General features: G+C 30.0%; 1 protein-coding gene across 1 annotated transcript in view; it reads right to left on the bottom strand.

Annotated features, from left to right (window-relative positions):
- Window positions 1-11,464, bottom strand: part of LOC145967391 (A-type potassium channel modulatory protein KCNIP1) — a 134,770-nt gene extending 123,306 nt beyond the window's left edge. Inside the window, exons 1-3 of the mRNA XM_083092242.1 lie at window positions 10,974-11,464; window positions 9,410-9,517; window positions 9,246-9,320 (exon numbers count right to left, since the gene is read on the bottom strand). Of these exons, the coding sequence (XP_082948368.1) occupies window positions 9,246-9,320; window positions 9,410-9,500 (166 nt within the window). The 5' untranslated portion in view covers window positions 9,501-9,517; window positions 10,974-11,464. The remainder of the gene's footprint in view (window positions 1-9,245; window positions 9,321-9,409; window positions 9,518-10,973) is intronic.
- Between the last annotated feature and the right edge of the window lie 8,824 nt (window positions 11,465-20,288).

The following is a 20,288-nucleotide window of genomic DNA, read 5'->3' as shown; positions in this document are numbered from 1 at the left end:
ACTAAAGGAATATATTCAACTTTTCTTCCCATTTACAAATTTTTCTCTATAAATATATTTTTAACGCTGATAATACCAATATTAAATTTCGCGAGAAAAATTTTTAAAAATATCTAGAATATTTACGAAATGCTGAATATAAAATGATTGCATATAACTTAGTGATTGCATATAACTTAGTAGTAATATTAAGATACTAAATGAAGAATAATCTTTTCTGATCTCATTTTATGGAAATTATGATCCAAAGAAGTTTGACGAAGAATAATGGCCATAATCTAACGACATTCTATTCGATTTACCGTGGCCAATAAAATGACGCTCAATCGTTATCGGTATGCGCACAGTTTCACACAAAAAGAGCAAAAGTCCTGGAGAAAAGTAGGTGAGTCTGAAGATCGAGTAATTTATTGGAATCTGTGCCGATAATCCTCTAGGGTCAAACCAAACAAGGAAAAATTCAATTATTTGATATAATGAAGAATCACACAAGCATCCATTCGCTGTCCAATTTTCGATGTGTAATAAAATGGCATGTAAAAAAAATATATATGTGTGTGTGTGTGTGTGTGTTGTGTGTGTGTGTGTGTGCGTGTAAGAAAAAAAATTGAGAGGAATGATATTCAATAATTAGAATATGAATAATAGGATAGAATAATAAGAACTGTATTTTGTCACTATAAGCTCACGAAAGTTAAATGTATCTTGGATATTTTTAAGTAAATATTTTTTATCATAATTCTAGTTATCATAATTTTAACAAAAAGCTTAATAATAAATTATATATATTTTTACATATCTATTTTGGCATAATAATATATAAATATTGGTGTTTTCAAAAAAATATTACTAATACTTTTTGTAATATTTCTTGATTTAACAGTATCACAAAGAGATATTGTAGATATAATATAATATTATTAAAATTCCAACGAATTTTTTCTAAATTGTAGCTATATTTCAAAACTGAAATTTTAATCTGTGAAACGAGTTTAGATTCCAATATATTATATTGTTCTCATTTTCCACTCAGTAATTATCAAAGATCTTCCTTCTTATCATAAAAATCATTAATTTAAATTTTTGAGATAATTGCATGAAATTATCACACATTACAATATCATATATTACAATATATTTATATATTAAAAGCAAATACAAGAAGCAGGACAAAGCAGTGACAAAGATAAAAGGAAAGTAATTAATGAGGTTCCGCAGAGAGAAGAAAATCAAACTTCGTCGTTTTCATTTATATCATTTAACAGAAATGACACGATAAAAGTTTACGTCGTGCATCTTTCAAAAGCGAGTATACAAAGAGCTGTCTTGCTGTTTCAAAGCTGCCTTGTTTTGCTTGACTATGAGAATGTACTGCTTCGCAAATAAAAGAGTACTTCCATTATATCATGTAGTAGCATAATTCAAAACATATATTTCTTATAGCTTACAAAAAATAGATTTTTGTATATCAAAAGTATAATTAAAATATTTTTTATAATTTATAATTTCTGTGAATATATAGAAAGATACAATTTAATTATACGTTTAGTTATATGTTTTAATTATTAAAAATAATAAATATTAAATATGCATATAGTGTGATACGAAGGGAATAATTTTAATTTTTGAAAAATATACATTCAGAGGATAAATCTACGCAATTTTATAAAAATTTTTTTAATGCCATATAGAATTGCAAATCAAAGTTTAAATTGGTTGCTATACACGAAATTCAAATTTCTATCTATCTTTGCATCATTAAAAATAGTAACAAATTCTACTTTTTAAATTACTGAAACTAACATCAACCAGACATCTTTCGAGTAATTCGATGTTACATGTGTGCAAATTTTTTCCCCGGAATTTTACCACCCGGAATGAACCACTACAATTTCCGCTTATATTTCCTGGAGCTCGAGCACACCGCATGACCCATTCCTTTAGTAAAAGTTTCGTTTTTTCAGCTCCCAAAACGAATCTCGTGAAATTGTGTCCATTTCTGGTTCTATTCTACTTGTAACGCTCAATTGTATTAAATCATACCACTATGACATTCGTGCACAATTTTAGTCTCTTATCAAGAACATCAATAATACATTGGTAACAACATTACTCTCTAGTAGTGTATAATACGTGATAGAAACTCAGTACAATACCTAAATGCACATGACATATTTTTTATTATTTTTTATTTTCAATATATATTCTCTTTAAAGAGAAAAAAAAGAGAGAAAGAGAGAGAGAGAATTATATTTTTATGTATATAATCCAAATAATATATGCATATATGTTATAATGTTACTATACCAAACAACCTGTGTAATAATTAAATACTGTTCGAACAATAGTTATATAAATAACCAAAAAGTACATCAATAATCATTTCTAATATTAATTTTGATTGCTTTTGAGTTTCAAAACAATTTAAATTTATGTTATTTCAAGCAATTTTTTAATTAAATGTTTTGATAACGACATATGTTTAAATACATTCTTTAATCTCTTTAATTTAATTTCTTTGACACATCAGTCTGCAAATAAAATAAGTATGATGTTTTCTAATAGCTTATAGCTTATAAATTATCTATCAAATATTAAGTTACTTATCAAATATTGAGATTATTTTTCTATAAAATTGAATAAAGATGCGAACATGAGAAACTGTAAAGTAGATTTTATTATACTACTTACATCATTATTTTCCAAATTATTATCAGCCAGGAGAGATTTTTTTTCGAGACTTTTCTTTTACAGGAGATAGTATACATATAATAAAAGTAATCGACAGTATATATGTATAATAAAATACGTTGATTAAATTTCATATTGTGTGTGTGTGGCCAGATTTATATAAATATGAAAAAAAAGATTTGTAGAAAAATATAAAATGCGCAAGAATTAATTTTTGTCATATATATGCAAACGTAAACATTTGTAAAACTACATAATAAAAAAAAACATAGCGCAATGCGACACAACATAAAACTCAATATACAGATTGCAACATGAAAAATTTGTCAATTATATTATTTACCTGTACTATACGTACTTATACGTACTATGACAAAAAACCTAGTAAAGATAATTTTATCGCAAAAAAATAATAAAAAAACAAAATGTCTTTCCTTGGCAAAGCAAAAATATATTTCTTTGCAAAGTAATTAGCGACTAATAAATAATTATTATGATAGTATGGATGAGTAATATCAATTTTTGGCTTTGTGTAGCTATTTAAAAATTTTTAATTTTACAATTGTGTGGGAGAATATTTCTTACATATACATTTCTCGTCATCCGTATCGCCTTATTGTCAATGGATATAGCACTTTTATGATTTTCTTTTCATGCACGTTAGATAGCACATTGCAATTTGCGGCGACGGATATAGGAACACTCGTGAAATCGGTGCATGATTTTATGTCTGGCTAAGGGAGTGAGCACAAATAACTGCCGAGATTTCCCATAGAATTGTGCGATTTATTTTATTCGTCTCATCCGCCAATTTTCGAAAATGCGCGATGTTCGATATACCGTGCGCTGCCTTTATATGCATGGATTTTATTCTCATCGACAAATCGATGATACGTAGCCCACTTGTTCATACTTAGAATATATCATGTCGATGAGTCTCTTGATGCGACGCGTATGTTGGCGTTCGAAGTTCCGCCAAAAATGTAGAGCGAAATTCCTCGTCTCGATTAAAGGGGAGCTTCCACAATCAAAAAACGTACGTGATACTAAGATACTGGATAAAACGGCATTATGAAAACTCGCCCACTTTAATCTGATATGAATATAGATATCCGCCATAATCCATCTTGAGTTGCTTAATACCACGTATTCAAAGAGAAATAAAAAATGTCTTGATGATCTTTAAAGTTGATTTCCGATAATTACGAGGATCGCCCCGAAATGCTTTCTGGCACGCGATTGTGTGAAGATGGAGTCAGGCATACAAACCATCTTATCTCGCAAGTAATCATTATCAATGCCGCGAATGAAAAGACGGTTCTCATTATCGCTGAGGGTTGACGGTAATTTACTCAAATTAACATTCTTTAGCTGTCACAGCATTAATTGCAAAAGTTTTCCTGAAAGATGAAAGTGATAAAGTGCCGACTAAAGCCACGACCGTGTAGAAAGTCGAGAGGAGCGCGGAACAGATGGTAGGCAAAACTTGTCGTCATGTATTATGGAAATATTTCTGCTGTATAATAAAATAAATCTCAAGCCGGCAAATTTAATTGGCAACGATCCGATTTGGAATATTACCTACATTTCACATCGAAAACAAAAACAATATACATACAAAACAAAAATAATATATGCATTTAGAAACGTGATGTTCATTAGATTCTTTTTGTCGAATCCGGCAAGATATTTTTATGAAAAAATCATGTAATATATATATTTATTTAAAAATAAAAAAAAAACTAATAACACAATAGATATAAATTTATAAAATCACTTGTCGCACGAGCTTTGGATATAAATTTTTATGTATCATGATACACATAGAATATGCAAGTGACAAAGGTTAAAGTTGGAGGTCAATGCTCTAAGCCTCCAGGGTCAATTTTAATCTACCTCTTAAACTATATCGCCATACTATGATACCGGAAGTTCCCAAGTGGCAAAATCTGTGAATGCCGCACACCTTCTCAGGTCTGCTCCAATTTACGATAACTGCAGTGGCTTTAATGTGAAAGCTACCGGTTGCCAACGAAAATTTGGATCGTGGCAATGACAGGGCAATTACGAGACCAATTTAGACCGCAGCATATCAAATGGAATGCGCTTCTCCCTTTGATACGGAATATGATCATAATTGGAAGTGATCTTAGATCGTGTATATACACTAAGATACGTCACTAAGTGCTTTTGCTGCAAGTTAACGTTGCAAACTTGGATATGTATAATTATATTGTTTAATACGAAAATATTTTGAGGAGCTGCAATTCTGTAAAGGTAAATGGTATACTTTAAAGCTAAACAATTTATATTAGTGCAAAGGATTTTATTTTCTTACGACGGCAAAAAACTAGATAAAAAAACGTTTTTTTTCCTTTCAATGACAAGCCATTTAAGAAAAAAAATAAGTAGGACTTGCCCTAATATATTTCTCACACGTTTATATTTCTTAAACATTGAGAAAAACGGATGAATGGTTTATTTCTCTTTGCAATTCCCAACTTCCATTTGGTTTCTGTCAACCGTAGCACACTCTACGAAATTCATTGACGGCAACGAAGCAGGGAAATTGAAATCATAAAATGTGAGAGGATTCGAGGATATATCATTATCTCCGTCGAGTATCGAATTTACATCTGCAATATTTATTTGATTATGAAGAACTGAGAAGTGTATCCTGTTTATCATTATCAATTTGTTGGCGTTCAAAAATGATGTTGGGTTAATCATCTAAATAATTTTTTATTGCTAACAATTTATTATTGTAATAGTAATAATCATATATCTCGATATTATTTTTGTAAATTATTAAAAAATAGATACGACTAAACAATTATATATCTTGCTATTAAAATTAAAATCACATTAAATATTTAAGATGTTAAGGTTCTTTGGCTACTTCAAATAAATTTTAAATATTTGTTAATATATTGCAGTAATATATATCTATCATTTTTGAAGTTATATGTAACATAATTTATTATATAGTGATATTTAATTAAGAAGAAATATTTAATTTAAAAAATTTTATCTGTCTGTATCTCTCTTTTTGTAATATATTTCATATTTTTTTTATATTTCATTACTTTGTTGTTTGCGCATTTCAAATATTAAAAGAATGTCGTCATTATCATTAATCAGCCCATTGAATTCGTTGTTGGCATAAGCCTCTCGTAAATTCTGTCACTCTATATTGTTTTGTGCTGTCCGCATTCAGTTTATTTGAATGCGCTTTAAATCATCTGTCCACCTTATTGGAGACCGTTCTCTACTCCTGACAGCATCATGTCTATACCCTTTTTAATGTTTTCCTAATCCATCTTGTATTCTGGCAATGTGTGACTTGCCCATGCTATTGTAAGATAACATCCTTTGTGACTGAACTCCTGTTCTTTGTTTCACGCGCAGATTTCTATATATTATATGTAGACTGCTAACAATTGGGCAGAATATAATTAATGCATTAAGGGGCAGAATTTCAATCTAGAATATCAATATCAATCAATATGTAAAACTAATCAATTCTTATTAGTACATGAAAATAACTTGTATTTTAATAACTGCCAATAAATTGAAATACGATATAGAATGTATATGTAATTCAATCTGTATACTCTGTCCAATTGTAAATGATTGCTCTTCGATATTAGCAATCTAGATATAATATATAGAAGTCTGTTAGTCTCATGATGTTGTTTGCTCCTGTATCTCTGAAAAATAACTGGAGCATCGCCCTTTCCATTGCCCGCTGATTTGTATCTTAGTGACTGATTTTCTAGTCAATATTCTGCGCCATAAATTAAAACGAGGAGCACAAATAGATTATATCTTTCGGTTGAGACACATGGGTATATCTGATTTAAAAATAAACAGAATGTAACAACAACATATTTCTTTATTCAAATGCCTTCACTTGAGATTGCTTCGCCCACGAGAATTTTTTAAACAGCTTTTTATAATTCAACATGTGCTTAGTACATAAATGGCTGCAGACTTATGTGATTGCAACATGTACAGAGATCTCAACTCGACAATCGTCATAGTTGTGAAAGCACCTCCGAGCTAAATAATTTACCCTGAGGATATAACACGATTGTTGCTTGTTTACAGCACTCTGTCAAAAGGATGCAAAAGCGAAATAAAGATGAGCTCTCGCAAGTATAGAAAACGATCCTACTTGCTGTTATTTAGTTAAATTTAACATGATATTAAAATTAATTAATTCTTACGCTTCTTGAACTTTTGCAATTTACATGTTAATTGCGTGTTATATTATCTTGTACATATTTAAATGAATAATGAATTTTTCAATTTTAAGACTGAAAGCACAGAAACATAAAAGGTGAATAATATATAGAGAAATGGCTTAAATTAGAGCTTCAAAAATTAACTATTAAAATATGTTTAAAATCTAAAATATTTTTAAGAATATAAATTATATGTGTCTGCGCAGCACATATCTTGATCCTGTATGTTCAAGCGTTATATTATGCAAATTAACTTGAAATAGTAAAAAGTGAAATCTTTATAAGAGCTGTATAAGACACATAAAGAATTCCAACAGCGTAATTTCTCAGATGACATTTTACTTTATTTACGGTCATCCATCAGGTAAAATGATAAAAGAAAAACATTGGAAGTCATAGCTGTAAACAGTTAAGGATCGGCATGATTTTTTCATTTTCGCTCCAAAGGCGAAGTTAATTGTGGCTCCCGGTTAGAATTAATGGAAACGTGGAAGCTGTTTCTGTTAGATAAGAAGACCACTAGGATGGAGATAAATAGTATCATGGTAACGCCTCTGCTCGGTGGTGATTCAGATGTCTTAAGACAAGAAAAAAATAGAAAGAAAAGTTAAAAAAACTATGAGAAGACTTTACTGATTGTAAAATGTTGTCTTATCTTATTTTCCAACAACGAAGATACAGAACAAACTTAATGCTGTTACATAATTATTGTAAAACATACAACAAATATATGCAAATATTGAGATACTTCTAATATATAAATAAAATAAAGTCCAATATTTCTTGGAATGGAAATGAATTAATTGTCATATGGTATTCGGCTGCGTGTAGTATATTATTGTTGACATACGTGTTTAACTTGATATATTCGTGAAGCGAATTTGTTCAGCAACACCCGTAGTTCAGTGTATCGAATTATTCTTCGAGAAATGCAATTATTTCTTATGTATATTAATTAGGAATTAAAAGCTCGATAAATGTATTTTATGTTATTTATATATGTGTATATATATATATATATATATATATATATTTATATTTATATTTATATTAGTTTCTAGAATCTATTATTTATAGAAAAAAATATGCGCGTCTGGAACATTGCGTATGGATATTACTATAACAATGTATGCATCTATTTACATTAGATTTTCATAGACAAATTTAACGGTTTATTCTCTCTCCCTCTCTCTCTCTCTCTCTCTTTCCCTTTCTCTCTCTCTCTCTCTCTCTCTCTCTCTCTCTCTTTCTCTTGAAGTATGCAAACTTTAACCATACAGAAACTCTCGGCTCCAGTTAAACTTTTGGAATATTTGAATATTTCATGTGTCTTATCTATAGAAATGATAAATCAATATATTGAACAATTTCGTAGAAGTTCTACTATTAGCAATATATCACCAAAAATGTTGGATTAATAGCATCATGTGTTTGTAAAACATTAAAAAATATTAAAACAAAAATATTTAGTATATCAAGTATTTTAAATGCAGAAAAATAAACACTTATTGATGTGTATTCATATTATACATTAGCAAGTCTCAAATTTTTTCTTGATTAATTTGTGGGTTTTATTTAATGTACTTTATATATAAAGAAAGAAAAAAAAGATTATGTTCTATAAAATATATTCTATAAAATATAACATATGAGGAAAGTAACATATTAATTTTTTGATTGTTGTCTTTATCTTAAAGTAAAGTATTAATCTATAAAAATAACTTTTATATTAATAAGTAAACTAAATATATAAGTTAGTATATATAGATTTAAAAATGGATATATATAATCATTAATATTTATAATATAATGATAAGAATTATTCTTATTATCATATATATTATTTGTAACACATGTTAGTAATAATAAATAGTAAAAATAAATAATAAAAAATATATTTATAGAAAAGATTATATTTTTTTAATCTTCTAATTACCATACGTTGATAAGAATTAAATATAGCGGTAAAATGATTCGTAGAGACATCTAGCGATGTTTTATATCATTTAAAATTATCAAAAAGTATTTTAAAATATTTTATAATATTAATATTCTTATTTATAAATATATTACATTGCATTTCAAAATTATAAATAAATGAGAGGAATTGATGAGTTAAAAGTTAATTAACATTATTTAGCATTAGATTTACATGCCAACTGCTGATAAGTATCATCTTACCTTAAATTACATTATATTCTTTTATTAGTATATGATAAATATTTTATATAGTATATTTTAAAAATTTGCATATTTTATTTCGATAAAAAATTAATTATTACAAAATATAGGCAGTAATATACATACTGTGTAGATGATTTTCATGAGTATCAGATTCTCCTAGATTGTCTCCACCACTTAATATCTTTATTCTACGCCAAGCTACAATGATAAAAAGTTCAACATTTGATAAAGAAACATTCTTTTGTTATTTGCTATTTTATCATATATTTTAAACAGTATTTTCTTACCGTTACTAAAAAGATTTCTTATACCAGGTTTTTCTCTTTTTCTACAGCTTTGATAATTATTTTTTTTTACTGAATTAACGTCTTCTTCCATGGTATAAAAAAGTGTATCTTTAAAAGAGAAAAATCAATATATATATGTATATATATTTTTATATTAATCAAATAGTGATTACAAAATTATTATATATAAGCATTGATGTGTATAACCGTATAACATATTAATATTTGTTATAATAATTGTTATATTAATATCACATATATTAATATTTGTTATAAATAAAAGTGAAATCTATATAATCATAATATATAATTTAAAATATTAATATATAATTTCAAAATACTTATTACACATACGCATATCCATATAACAAATTACAAATTTTATTCAAAAAATAAAAAAACAAGATTGTTTAATTAATATATATTTTCTTGTCGTTCTATATTTTATCACTCTATGTGCACTCTATACATTACAATCAAGAAAATATTTTTAGCACAAGGCTTTCATTAGTCTCATGGACGCTGCTTGTTTTATTGTCGATATGATATGTTGCAACATATTGCGTTAATAAATATAATAAAATATTATATAAATTTGGTAAAATCAAGACTCATTTCTCTTTTATATTATAATTTTTAATAATATATTAATCTGATTATTTTTAATAAACATTTTCTTAATTGAACACTTAATATTAATTACATTAATTAATAAAACAGAAATTAGTATTAATTTATTAATTACATGTATTTAATCATACATTATCCAGCAAAAATTTATGATAATAAATTCTAGCTGCAGGTGTTCTTATCGTTCTTCATCGTGAAAAATTTAATGTTATATATTTATTATTATTCATATTATTAGTAAAATTAAATTATTTAATATTACACCGATACTTTTGCAATGTTTGAATACATAAAGGAAATTAGGATAATATTAAAGTGGAAAATATAAAAAAATTTATGTTGAGATTAAGAAATATTTAAACACACAAAAATAGCAGAGAGATAAGATATTGTTACATGATAACAGTAATAAATATATATATTAAAAATAAAAATTGTCTAGCTTTATCTCTTAATGCATTTTGCATACTAATATATTTAAATATCTAATTTTAGTATATTTAGTATATTTATATTAAATATTATCTCTAATTTTAGCAGACAATGAATCTGATAATATGTATTAATGTGTAATATATAATGTGTATTGGTCTATGTCTTGTGCTATGAAACAAAAGTTTCATGTTATTTTCGATTAGATTAAAATAATTTGAAATAATTGTAAAATAATTCTATACGAAAAATAATACACACGTAGATTTTAACCAAATATATATTTATTAAACTTATAAGTACTATCTTTCTTAGAGTGTGTGTATGCGTATTACAATCAAACGTAGTAAAAGTAGTAGCTTTAATGTTATACTTTAAATGAAATGTTTTTATATCAAATAATTCTAAACATTTTATAAAAATATGTACTTTATTTTAATGTTTAACTTATTTAGATTTTTTATTTTATTCAAAAATACATAAATTGTATAATGAAAGATACCTTTTTATTGCGTCTTCAATCTTATGAATAATTTTTCTTCGATAATACTTTCCTTTGATGAATGCTGCTTTCGAACTTATATTTCACATAAACGTATATAACTTTCATTCGCAGATTATATTAAAGGAAAATTGCTTTCACACCATTTGATATAAATTGTAGAAAAGATTACATTTACATATTTTAAACTGATTTAAACACACACTACATTAATACACACTACATTATTTATTAATACACACTACATTATTTATACTAATAATAATATTGTTTAATATGCACAAATCAGCACGAATCAGCGATTAAAAATATCGATTTTTATGAAGGCTCTACAATCTCACGTATCAAAAATAATGGAATCGTGAAGATCATTGAATCAAATGACAGTGTGACACTATATACGCGAATCAATATCACTTTTCGCGAAACGCGCACATCGTATCAGTCAAACTACAATAACTTCTCGCGGTGCCGTAGGTGGTTGTAGGATAACCAGAAGCTATTCGCGAATCACTTTAAAACGGTTAGCCAAGTAACCGACAGAAGAGCGATCTTTGGCCAGAAGCCAGATCCTCCTACGCAAATTTGCATTTTTTTGCTCGCAAGAGGTCAGAGCACTATTCTCTCTTACGTCTTTCCTTTAACGTCATCTATTTCATTGACTCTAAATCGAATCACATAAATAATAATTATATATCTCTAAGTTTTTCTACAATATTCAAATAACGAATGATGTTTCTCGAATATCAGAGATGGTGATACAAAGTTGTTTTCTAAACATATGATCATTGCCATTGCGCGCTGCCAAATAAATTCTACTTTGGTAAATGTTACTTGTATTATTTCAAAATAAACTTAACTATACGGTTATAAGATATTCGCTGCCACTAGATTATGTGATAATCATGATACAATTATAAATCATATTTTCGATTTTAATATTTATTAATTTATTAATTTATTAATAAAAAAATAACATATTATACATGTACATAAACGCGATACTAATCAAACAACATGTTTAATAAAAATACGCGCATAAAATGATATAGAGATAAATATATTACATCAAAAGATTAAGATGGAGCCTAAGATGTCACTCAAAGAATTCAACAAGTTCCGTCGTAATAATAAATCCGTCATAATAAATCTCTTCAACAGACATTCTTGCAAATATTATCAGCGCTATCATCTGAAATGATGTAGCAAAGGCGTGAGAACACGGAATATGTCGGATATACGGTCTCACTTCAAAGGTAACCTTTTGCTAGACAACGCTTTTAACTGTAGTTACTCTGTGCCTCCTGCCGTTTTATGCGAGGAGGGGGCGACAGTTTCCAGATAGTAACTGTCGCTGGTGCAATCATCGGTCAACCTACAAGGAAAGCATTTAATATCCTTTAGCGACTCTGCGCTGACTGTGAACACTGCGCGACCACGCAAGAAAGTTCACTGGTAGACTGTTCACAAGTGGACAGTTAGCCCGGTAAATCGGCTTGCCGGCAGTCACACCGGTACTAAGAAATTTATATAGTCGCCTCAATCGTGATAATTGCTCAGCCACCTCGAGTTCTTCGTTCATCAGATACTGCACTAATTGGATCAGTAGCCGATACCATTGCGTCTCTTAAATGGATAGCATAATCGATCAGCTCTTCTTCCAAATCCTCTGCTGATCATGCTTAAGACAAGCATTGCTATGGCAACATTATAAAATAATAAACATATAATAAAATAATAAGCATATAAAATAAATTTTGAAAACACATGCTAAACAATTTCATTCTAATGTCAGAAAACACAAAATAATTTAATTATTACAATAACTGCACGCAATGACGTAATGACGTAGATAAGCTTTACTTGAAGACATAGAAAAAGGAAGAATAAAGCAGCAGGCTCCTAATAAATGCAGATAAGCATAAATGTTCAAATCAATTCTGCTTGGAAACCATATGTGCTTTTAAGAAATAATAATAGTTTTAATGTATTGTTCTTATTGAAAAACATTTCGGAATGGTTTTATTGTGAAAGGGATCCATACCAAAAGAGATTATACCCAAAGTCAAAATCAACCTCATTTGTAACTTTTTTGAAACTCTTTTGTAACTCTATTTCTATGAGATGAAAAATCAGATAAATATATAAACTTCTCTTCTATGCTTTCTGTTTTGGAATAAATGTTATATAGATAATTGAAGTACAAAATAAAACGTTTTAGCAAACATTGTTTGCTGCACAATAGCTTATATGTTTAGGACATTTTGTAAGGACATATGCAATTCAGGCATTATAAAATATAAATATATATAACAATAAGCCTTATAACATATGTACAATGATTTCCTAATTTACATCAAGATGTAACGCATTTTGCAAACACAAGAAGAACTATATGTATGATCCATCTGATATAAAAATGTGATTGATATTTATAAAAATATCTGAATATAAGTTAAGAAGAGAGTTTATATATGTAAAGATTATTATTTTGAACATCTTATGATTATTACTTACATTGCTAAAAGAAATAAAATGGTTGATTAAACTAACTAAATGGTTGATTAAACTAACACGTTATAACTTCTCCTTGATTTTCAAATTATTATCACGCAAAAGTGAATAGAAGATACGGATTAAAAAAATAAACTTTCATCAACTCGCTTGCTATTAACAAGATAAGTCGCTATAATACACTAACATAAGTCCATGGAGACATGCATTTCATGGTCTCATGGTTGAACCACAATATATATATATATATATATATATATATATATATATATATATATATATATTTCGCGCCATTCAAGCAAATTTACTTTTCTGTTAATATCGCGTGCATTTACAATCTGGAAAAATTATTACAGTTTATCAATGCATGTCAAGTGTATACACGCGTTTAATAATGAAGGTAGACTCGACCTCGATTATCAAGCCAATTGTGAAAATCAGATAGCGACGCAAATTATCGGTCGACGATGGTGCAATATATATTCATGATACATTATTTACGCAATTATTTCGTATCTTACATTTCAATCTGTGTAAGAAATATATCCTTTTCTATATCAAAGTAAAAAAAAGGATAAATTGTCAATTGTTTTCACGGACACATAACAATCATTGTGACAATAATCGCATCGGTAAGTGTTATACAAATAATTTTAGAAAAAAAAACCATTCGGATCTCAAATACTAATAATATAGCTTTTATTTGATAAGTTATAAATAGCTCGAAATTAAACAGACTTTAGAACCGTGAATTGTATATTAGAATTTTGTTATACACTGCAAAGAAATAAAAAAAAAAAAGAAAACCATTAAACAAATAATGTTTAAAAAATTATTTGTTGAATATATTTAAATAATACATGCATTTGATAGTACTTAATTAATTATTTGAAAATATTTTAATGAAAATAATATTTATTATAATATTATAATATTATACTAACTGCCCGAATTATTTCATAGAACTATTGTGCTGTTTTTAAATATAACTATATAGTTGACAAAGAATAGAGACAGAAGAAAGTATGGAACTAATATTTTGCATTTTGTCACTGTTATACATATACATACATATGCATACATATACATACACGCACACATATATTTATACACACATTTACACAGAATATAATTTTTATAAATATTTTATAGTATATATATATATATATATATATATATATATATAAACACACACACACACACACACATATATCCACTATATCTATTTTTTTAGACTATCTTTCCATTTTGTTATCCTGCATGCTAGCAATATTTTTAATCCTCCTTTCTAACTTTTCTTTACACGCATACATCCAGTATCTGCTTTCACACTAAAAATTTCATTTACAACTTTTGGTATCTTCAGTTTCCTTGCAGTCTTACAATCAATTCATAGGTACCTTCAGAATAATTAACATCTGGCGAGCAGATGACGCTTTCCGTAACTATGGACCTTATTATACGAGCCTTGCCTATTCTATAAACTTGCAAATTTTATTGCATGTCAATTTTATTCTTTGTTCGAACGATTCAATATTTACATAATTCACACTCGTAACACATCGAAATTCATTCTGCTCGAGCTTTGAATAAAAATAAATTGAAATCTATCATTGTGAAGCTTCATTATCATAACTGAGATCACTCACAGACGTAAAAGAAGTCTTGCACAAATGGGAATCCCGGAAGAAGGAAACTTGGCGAGCGCACAACTGTAATTTAAGTACAAAGAGAAAAGAAGAAGGTTTCCATCGCAAAGGGAAGGAGCATCGAACTCGCGCAATAAATTAATGCTGCTTCTTTAGTTAAATTAATTACGCCAATAGTAGTTACTCTTAAGGCGCATCAATGTATCTTCCACTAAACGGTGCCATCGCTTTTTATATACGAACCTCTCTCTTTACGTCCCTCGTCATTTATCATTTTCTTTTTTTTTCTCTTTCAACGTATCTCGTATCTCATTCTTACACGACGACAGCATTATATGTGCTATGCTATAGTCGACAATAGTTATAACTTCCATTGACTATCCGTAAAAGCGTGAAACATGTGTGTTCGCACACAGGCAAATATAATTAGACTCTTATTTTTGTAGGGGCAGAAGACCAACACGCATATCACATCCATATTTGTCGTTAGAACTGTCGTATTAAAGCAATCGAATACCACCATTTAGTTTAACTACGGATGCAAAAATTGCTGCCGAGTTTACAATTTAATCTAAAAAATATAAAATAGCGCGTAACTTAAAATTTTTGTTTATGATATAGTACTCTCTAAATTTCTTAGAGTGAAATCTAACTCCAAACGAGTGAATATTCACTCCAAGTGATAGTGAAAATACTGCCACTCGTAATTAGTGAACATTCACTTTTCACAAAAGTGAACTGTTTAACTCTGAACGTAAAGTGAATGTGTCACTCGGTTTGAAGTGAATAATTCACTCAATCAGAGTGGAGTCATCACTTTCGTCAAGTTATTTTTCACTCAATTACAAGTGAACAGATTCACTCTTAGGAAGTGAGATTCTAAGCCGTCTTTTACTAATAATAAGATAACACGTTACGTATATGACGTGAAGCTTTGATTAGTTGAAATGAGAAGCAATCATTGCTTTTTACTTGAATTAATCGAAGCTGAACATCGCACACAGCATGTTATCTCATTGTCGGTGTAAAAGCCGATTAACCTCCTTTTTTCTTGTCATAGCTATATAAATATATTTAACGTTACACACACAAAAATATGTTTACATTTCGAAATATGTTAAAATAAAAAGATATATCCCTAAGAAGTTACTTTAATATGTCTTGTATACCAAGTACACGTGCGACGAGTTGGTAACGTCGCGAGACAACGATACGACAGTGTTGCTAATGGCGGACTCATGCGCGTTTCACATGCGCTTTATTCACTCTTCATGAGTGAAAATTTTCACTCTATATAGAGTGAAAATGCTACATAGAGTGAAAATATTCACTCTACAAAATAGAGTATACATATTTACTCTATTTTGCAGAGTGAATTTTTTACTCTACAACAAAAAGTGAGAAGAATTCACTCCTATGAGTGAAAAATCACTCTAACTAGAGTGACTTGACCAGTCACTCAATTTTTCGAGTGCATTTTCACTCTAAGAAATTTAGAGAGTATACTTATTTGAACATATACTTCCTCCATTGAATGATATAAAGATACATGTTTAAAATTAACACGCTTGAAGTCCATAAGTCCAGTAAAAAATTATTAAATAATTTTAAAATATATATCTTTTTCCTCTATTAATCTATTAGAGATTACTTAGATATTGACCCATGATAATTTGCTCCTTTTATAGCAGCTTATTTTTAAGTCTCTAAATCAATGAACGATTTCAATCAGAGGAGCAAATTTTGCTATCGAATGGTGCTTAGAATATAAAATAACAAATAAAATTGTACACTTTTGTTATCGCTGATCTTGAAAACTTTTAGTAAAATTTTACAATATTTAATCCAATAGAACTATTCTTCAGGAAATCGAAGATAGGAAAGACAACTCGATAAGGGTCACTGAGGGGAAATGAGCGCGGGAGGGGTAAAGCGCGCGGCATGGAAGCGACGAAGAGAGAAATGAGAAGGAAAACGCGACGATGCAACGCAATGTAACAGGGGGATGCGAGGAGGAGGCCGTTTGTCGGGCATACCTTGAGGCCACCCTGGCGTCTAATTGCGTGTAATGCACTCTCGACTTGCCAGGCCTCTCGAGTTACCGCCAGAGGAGAGCCTGGCGAAAAACTCGGGTCGCGAGGCAGCAAAACGCCGACGATCGCGGGGACGCGGTGCTATGTCCGGAACGCTCGGACCCACACGATGTGATGGAGAACGAGGACGGTGAGGACGGCGACGCCCTCCAGGACGTCGATCCCCCTCGTACCATCATGTCGTTGATTCCCCTCGTACCATCATGTCGCGACTGACGAGGACGCGTCTTTTCCGTCCTCAGTCCGCGTCGCGCCTCTTTCTGGAATGTCTTGACTGCTAAAATAAAGACGTGTTCTTCATCATGCTAAATCTTCGCTCGGACGAAATCCCTTCTGCCGCGAATTCTCTCGAGCTTCGAAAAAAAATGCGAACGCCACAAAAAGACGCCCGAAGACGTACTGATGTGGAAAAAGTAACTATCATATCGGAAGTAAAGCGATTCATATTTGTATTATATTCGGCTAATACATATATTATTAATATATTATTAAATATATTATTAATTAATTATTGAATCATCGATTCAAGAAAATTAAACATAGTGAAAATGTAAATAAAGACTGGTGTTAAAAACGCCGCGAAAAATGAATGAAATGTTAAATCATTTGAAACTGAATATTTTTTCTATTATATCTACACGCATCCGTGTTCGATATGTAGGCTGCTTCGAAATATTGTTTCGAAATATTTCTATAAAATGAGAGTATCACTTATACGGGGATTCGAGAATGAGTTGAAGACATATCATTCGAATCCCGAGAGCGGCATCCTTTAATTGCGGAACGATCGTCTCGAAACTTTCTGAAGAAGCAGAGGAAGAGGGATGTCCGGTGGAGCGAGAACTACGACCGCGATTATTTAGCGCAGCTAAGATCTGTCGGTACGGGTTTTTTGTCGCGCGAGAGCTTATTATGAATAATGATTTATGTCTTGTCTGTGCCGGTATAGGGGTGTTCCTCTAGAGAGCGAATGAAGGCGAGATAAAGACGGGCTTACGGTGACGTTACGCGACCGAAGGAGATGTATAGAAGGGTTAATAACAGTCGCGTGTTGTAATACCTACCATTATCCACAAACCGACCGCCTAACAAGCTACCTGCTAATAATACACGACGGCACAACATACACGATCACGTGCGTGATCTTTTTACTTGGACCTTATCGAGTTTTTGTCATTTCGATTGCTAGCCGCGGCGCGATATCATATGTCGATCGATCTGAATGAGCTACGGACACTAAGTCGACGGAAAAATGCAAATTAGTAAATGCTAATCTAATCACTCGTTGTTTATACAATAGTGATCAAATGTGTTGCATTACTCCCAAAAAATGCAGAAAACGCAAGTAAATAAATAAGCTTTTTATATCTTTTCTCCCCAATCGTTTTGCTCTCATATTCATAAAATTATTAAAGTACAAAATATTTATTATACTAGAATTAAAAAAATCGATAAAATTTATGCACAAAAGATCACTCCATAAAAATTAATCAGTAGCCAAGCAATTATATCCATTTCGAATAAATCATTCATCTGTCATTGATATTGGCGATCTGAGAGTGAAATATAGAACAATTAAAACAACTAAATAAAATGCGAAAAAGATGAGGAAGAAAGCTTTTGCCGAAGAATAACAAGATTCATCGACTGCTTTCGTGTAATATTTTTTTATCATGAAGCTTTTGAAACGTCCTATTTGCAAACGCATTCAGTAAAATTCAAAATTGTTTTATAATCAACCAATTAAAATTCTACCACGTTATCATATTATTTATAAAAATACATGCTTTCTGAAATACCCTTATCGCATATTATAAATTATCCTATTATAAATTAAAAATCAAGCGATGATACTCTAAACATTTTTATATGGATGTTAAGTTTTTTGTGCAATAACAATGAATTTCAGAGATGGATAAAACTGGTTTTGAAAATAAGCTCTTTAGTTCATTATAACCTTTTAGTGCTTATAGAAAACAGGTAATATGCTTAGAATGTTTCTGATCGTTTTAACATCAGGATGGTTGACTTCCATCTATGCGTGTACACGGCGTGTTTGTCCGTCAGTCAGTCGCAATTACGGATCGGGGCCGGACCGAGAAAAACGTCCTGTGCATCGCTTGCCAATTACTGAAAGGAAGGGCAAGGGAGATTCCAATTTGTTGCAAACATCTCTCAACGAAGGGCGGAAGCGGCACGGAAGGGTGTGGCGGCATTCGACGATCGCGAATCGCGTGGCTATTCCGAGTTTTGCACTCTTGATTTTGAATTCTTTAAGAGCACATGAAACACACATATGTACATTGTATAGTTTATAAAATTCCTTATTTCGTGACGTCAATTTTACAGAAATTTGCGATCTTATGCGTATTCCATAAAGAAAGAGAGAGAGAGAGAGAGCATCAGCCTTTTAAAATAAACAGGACTATTTTTTTCACGATTCAAAATTTGAGAGCGGAAAATTTTACTAATATAAGTGATGAGTGCGCTTAATCAAGTTGCAACTGACCTTTAAGTAACAGTAAACAACGGCGGGACAATATAGGCGGACGAGAGCGTTGGATGATCAAAAATGCAGCGCGGGTTCCGTGCCGACGTTCTTTGTCGGCGAACTCGTGCGAGTAAATGCAAAAGGTTTTGAATGTAGTTGAAACGGCACAAGCTGGCATGAAAGGTGTACGCTAGAGAGCGACGTCTGCTGACGCAGTCCGGGGCTTCCTCTTTGGCCAGACTTCCTGTCGGAAACGATCGTCGGGATTCACACAAGATAGGTGCTCATTCCAATGATGTGATTTAATATCGCGTGCGTGGTGCACACGCCCAAAAATATAAAGGTACTTCATTGCTTTGCACCTCTCATTTATTACATTTGAAAACGCCTTTAATTAAACGATTTAATACGAAATATAATAAATATTATGAGATACATTTTCGTACAACTATTAAATCGATATTTTATTAATTATGCATATTATGTATCATTATAAATATATAATTATTAATTTTTTTTTAGACTTCTCGAAACAACTTTTCTCTTTTAATATTTATATAATATAAAA

This window comes from Camponotus vicinus, unplaced genomic scaffold, assembly GCF_025532165.1.
Source record: "Camponotus vicinus isolate PSW18456_S1 unplaced genomic scaffold, iyCamVici1.0 SCAF_1, whole genome shotgun sequence".
NCBI lineage: Eukaryota > Metazoa > Arthropoda > Insecta > Hymenoptera > Formicidae > Camponotus > Camponotus vicinus.
The sequence above is the reverse complement of the archived record's forward strand: the minus strand, read 5'-3'. Positions and strand labels throughout refer to the sequence as shown.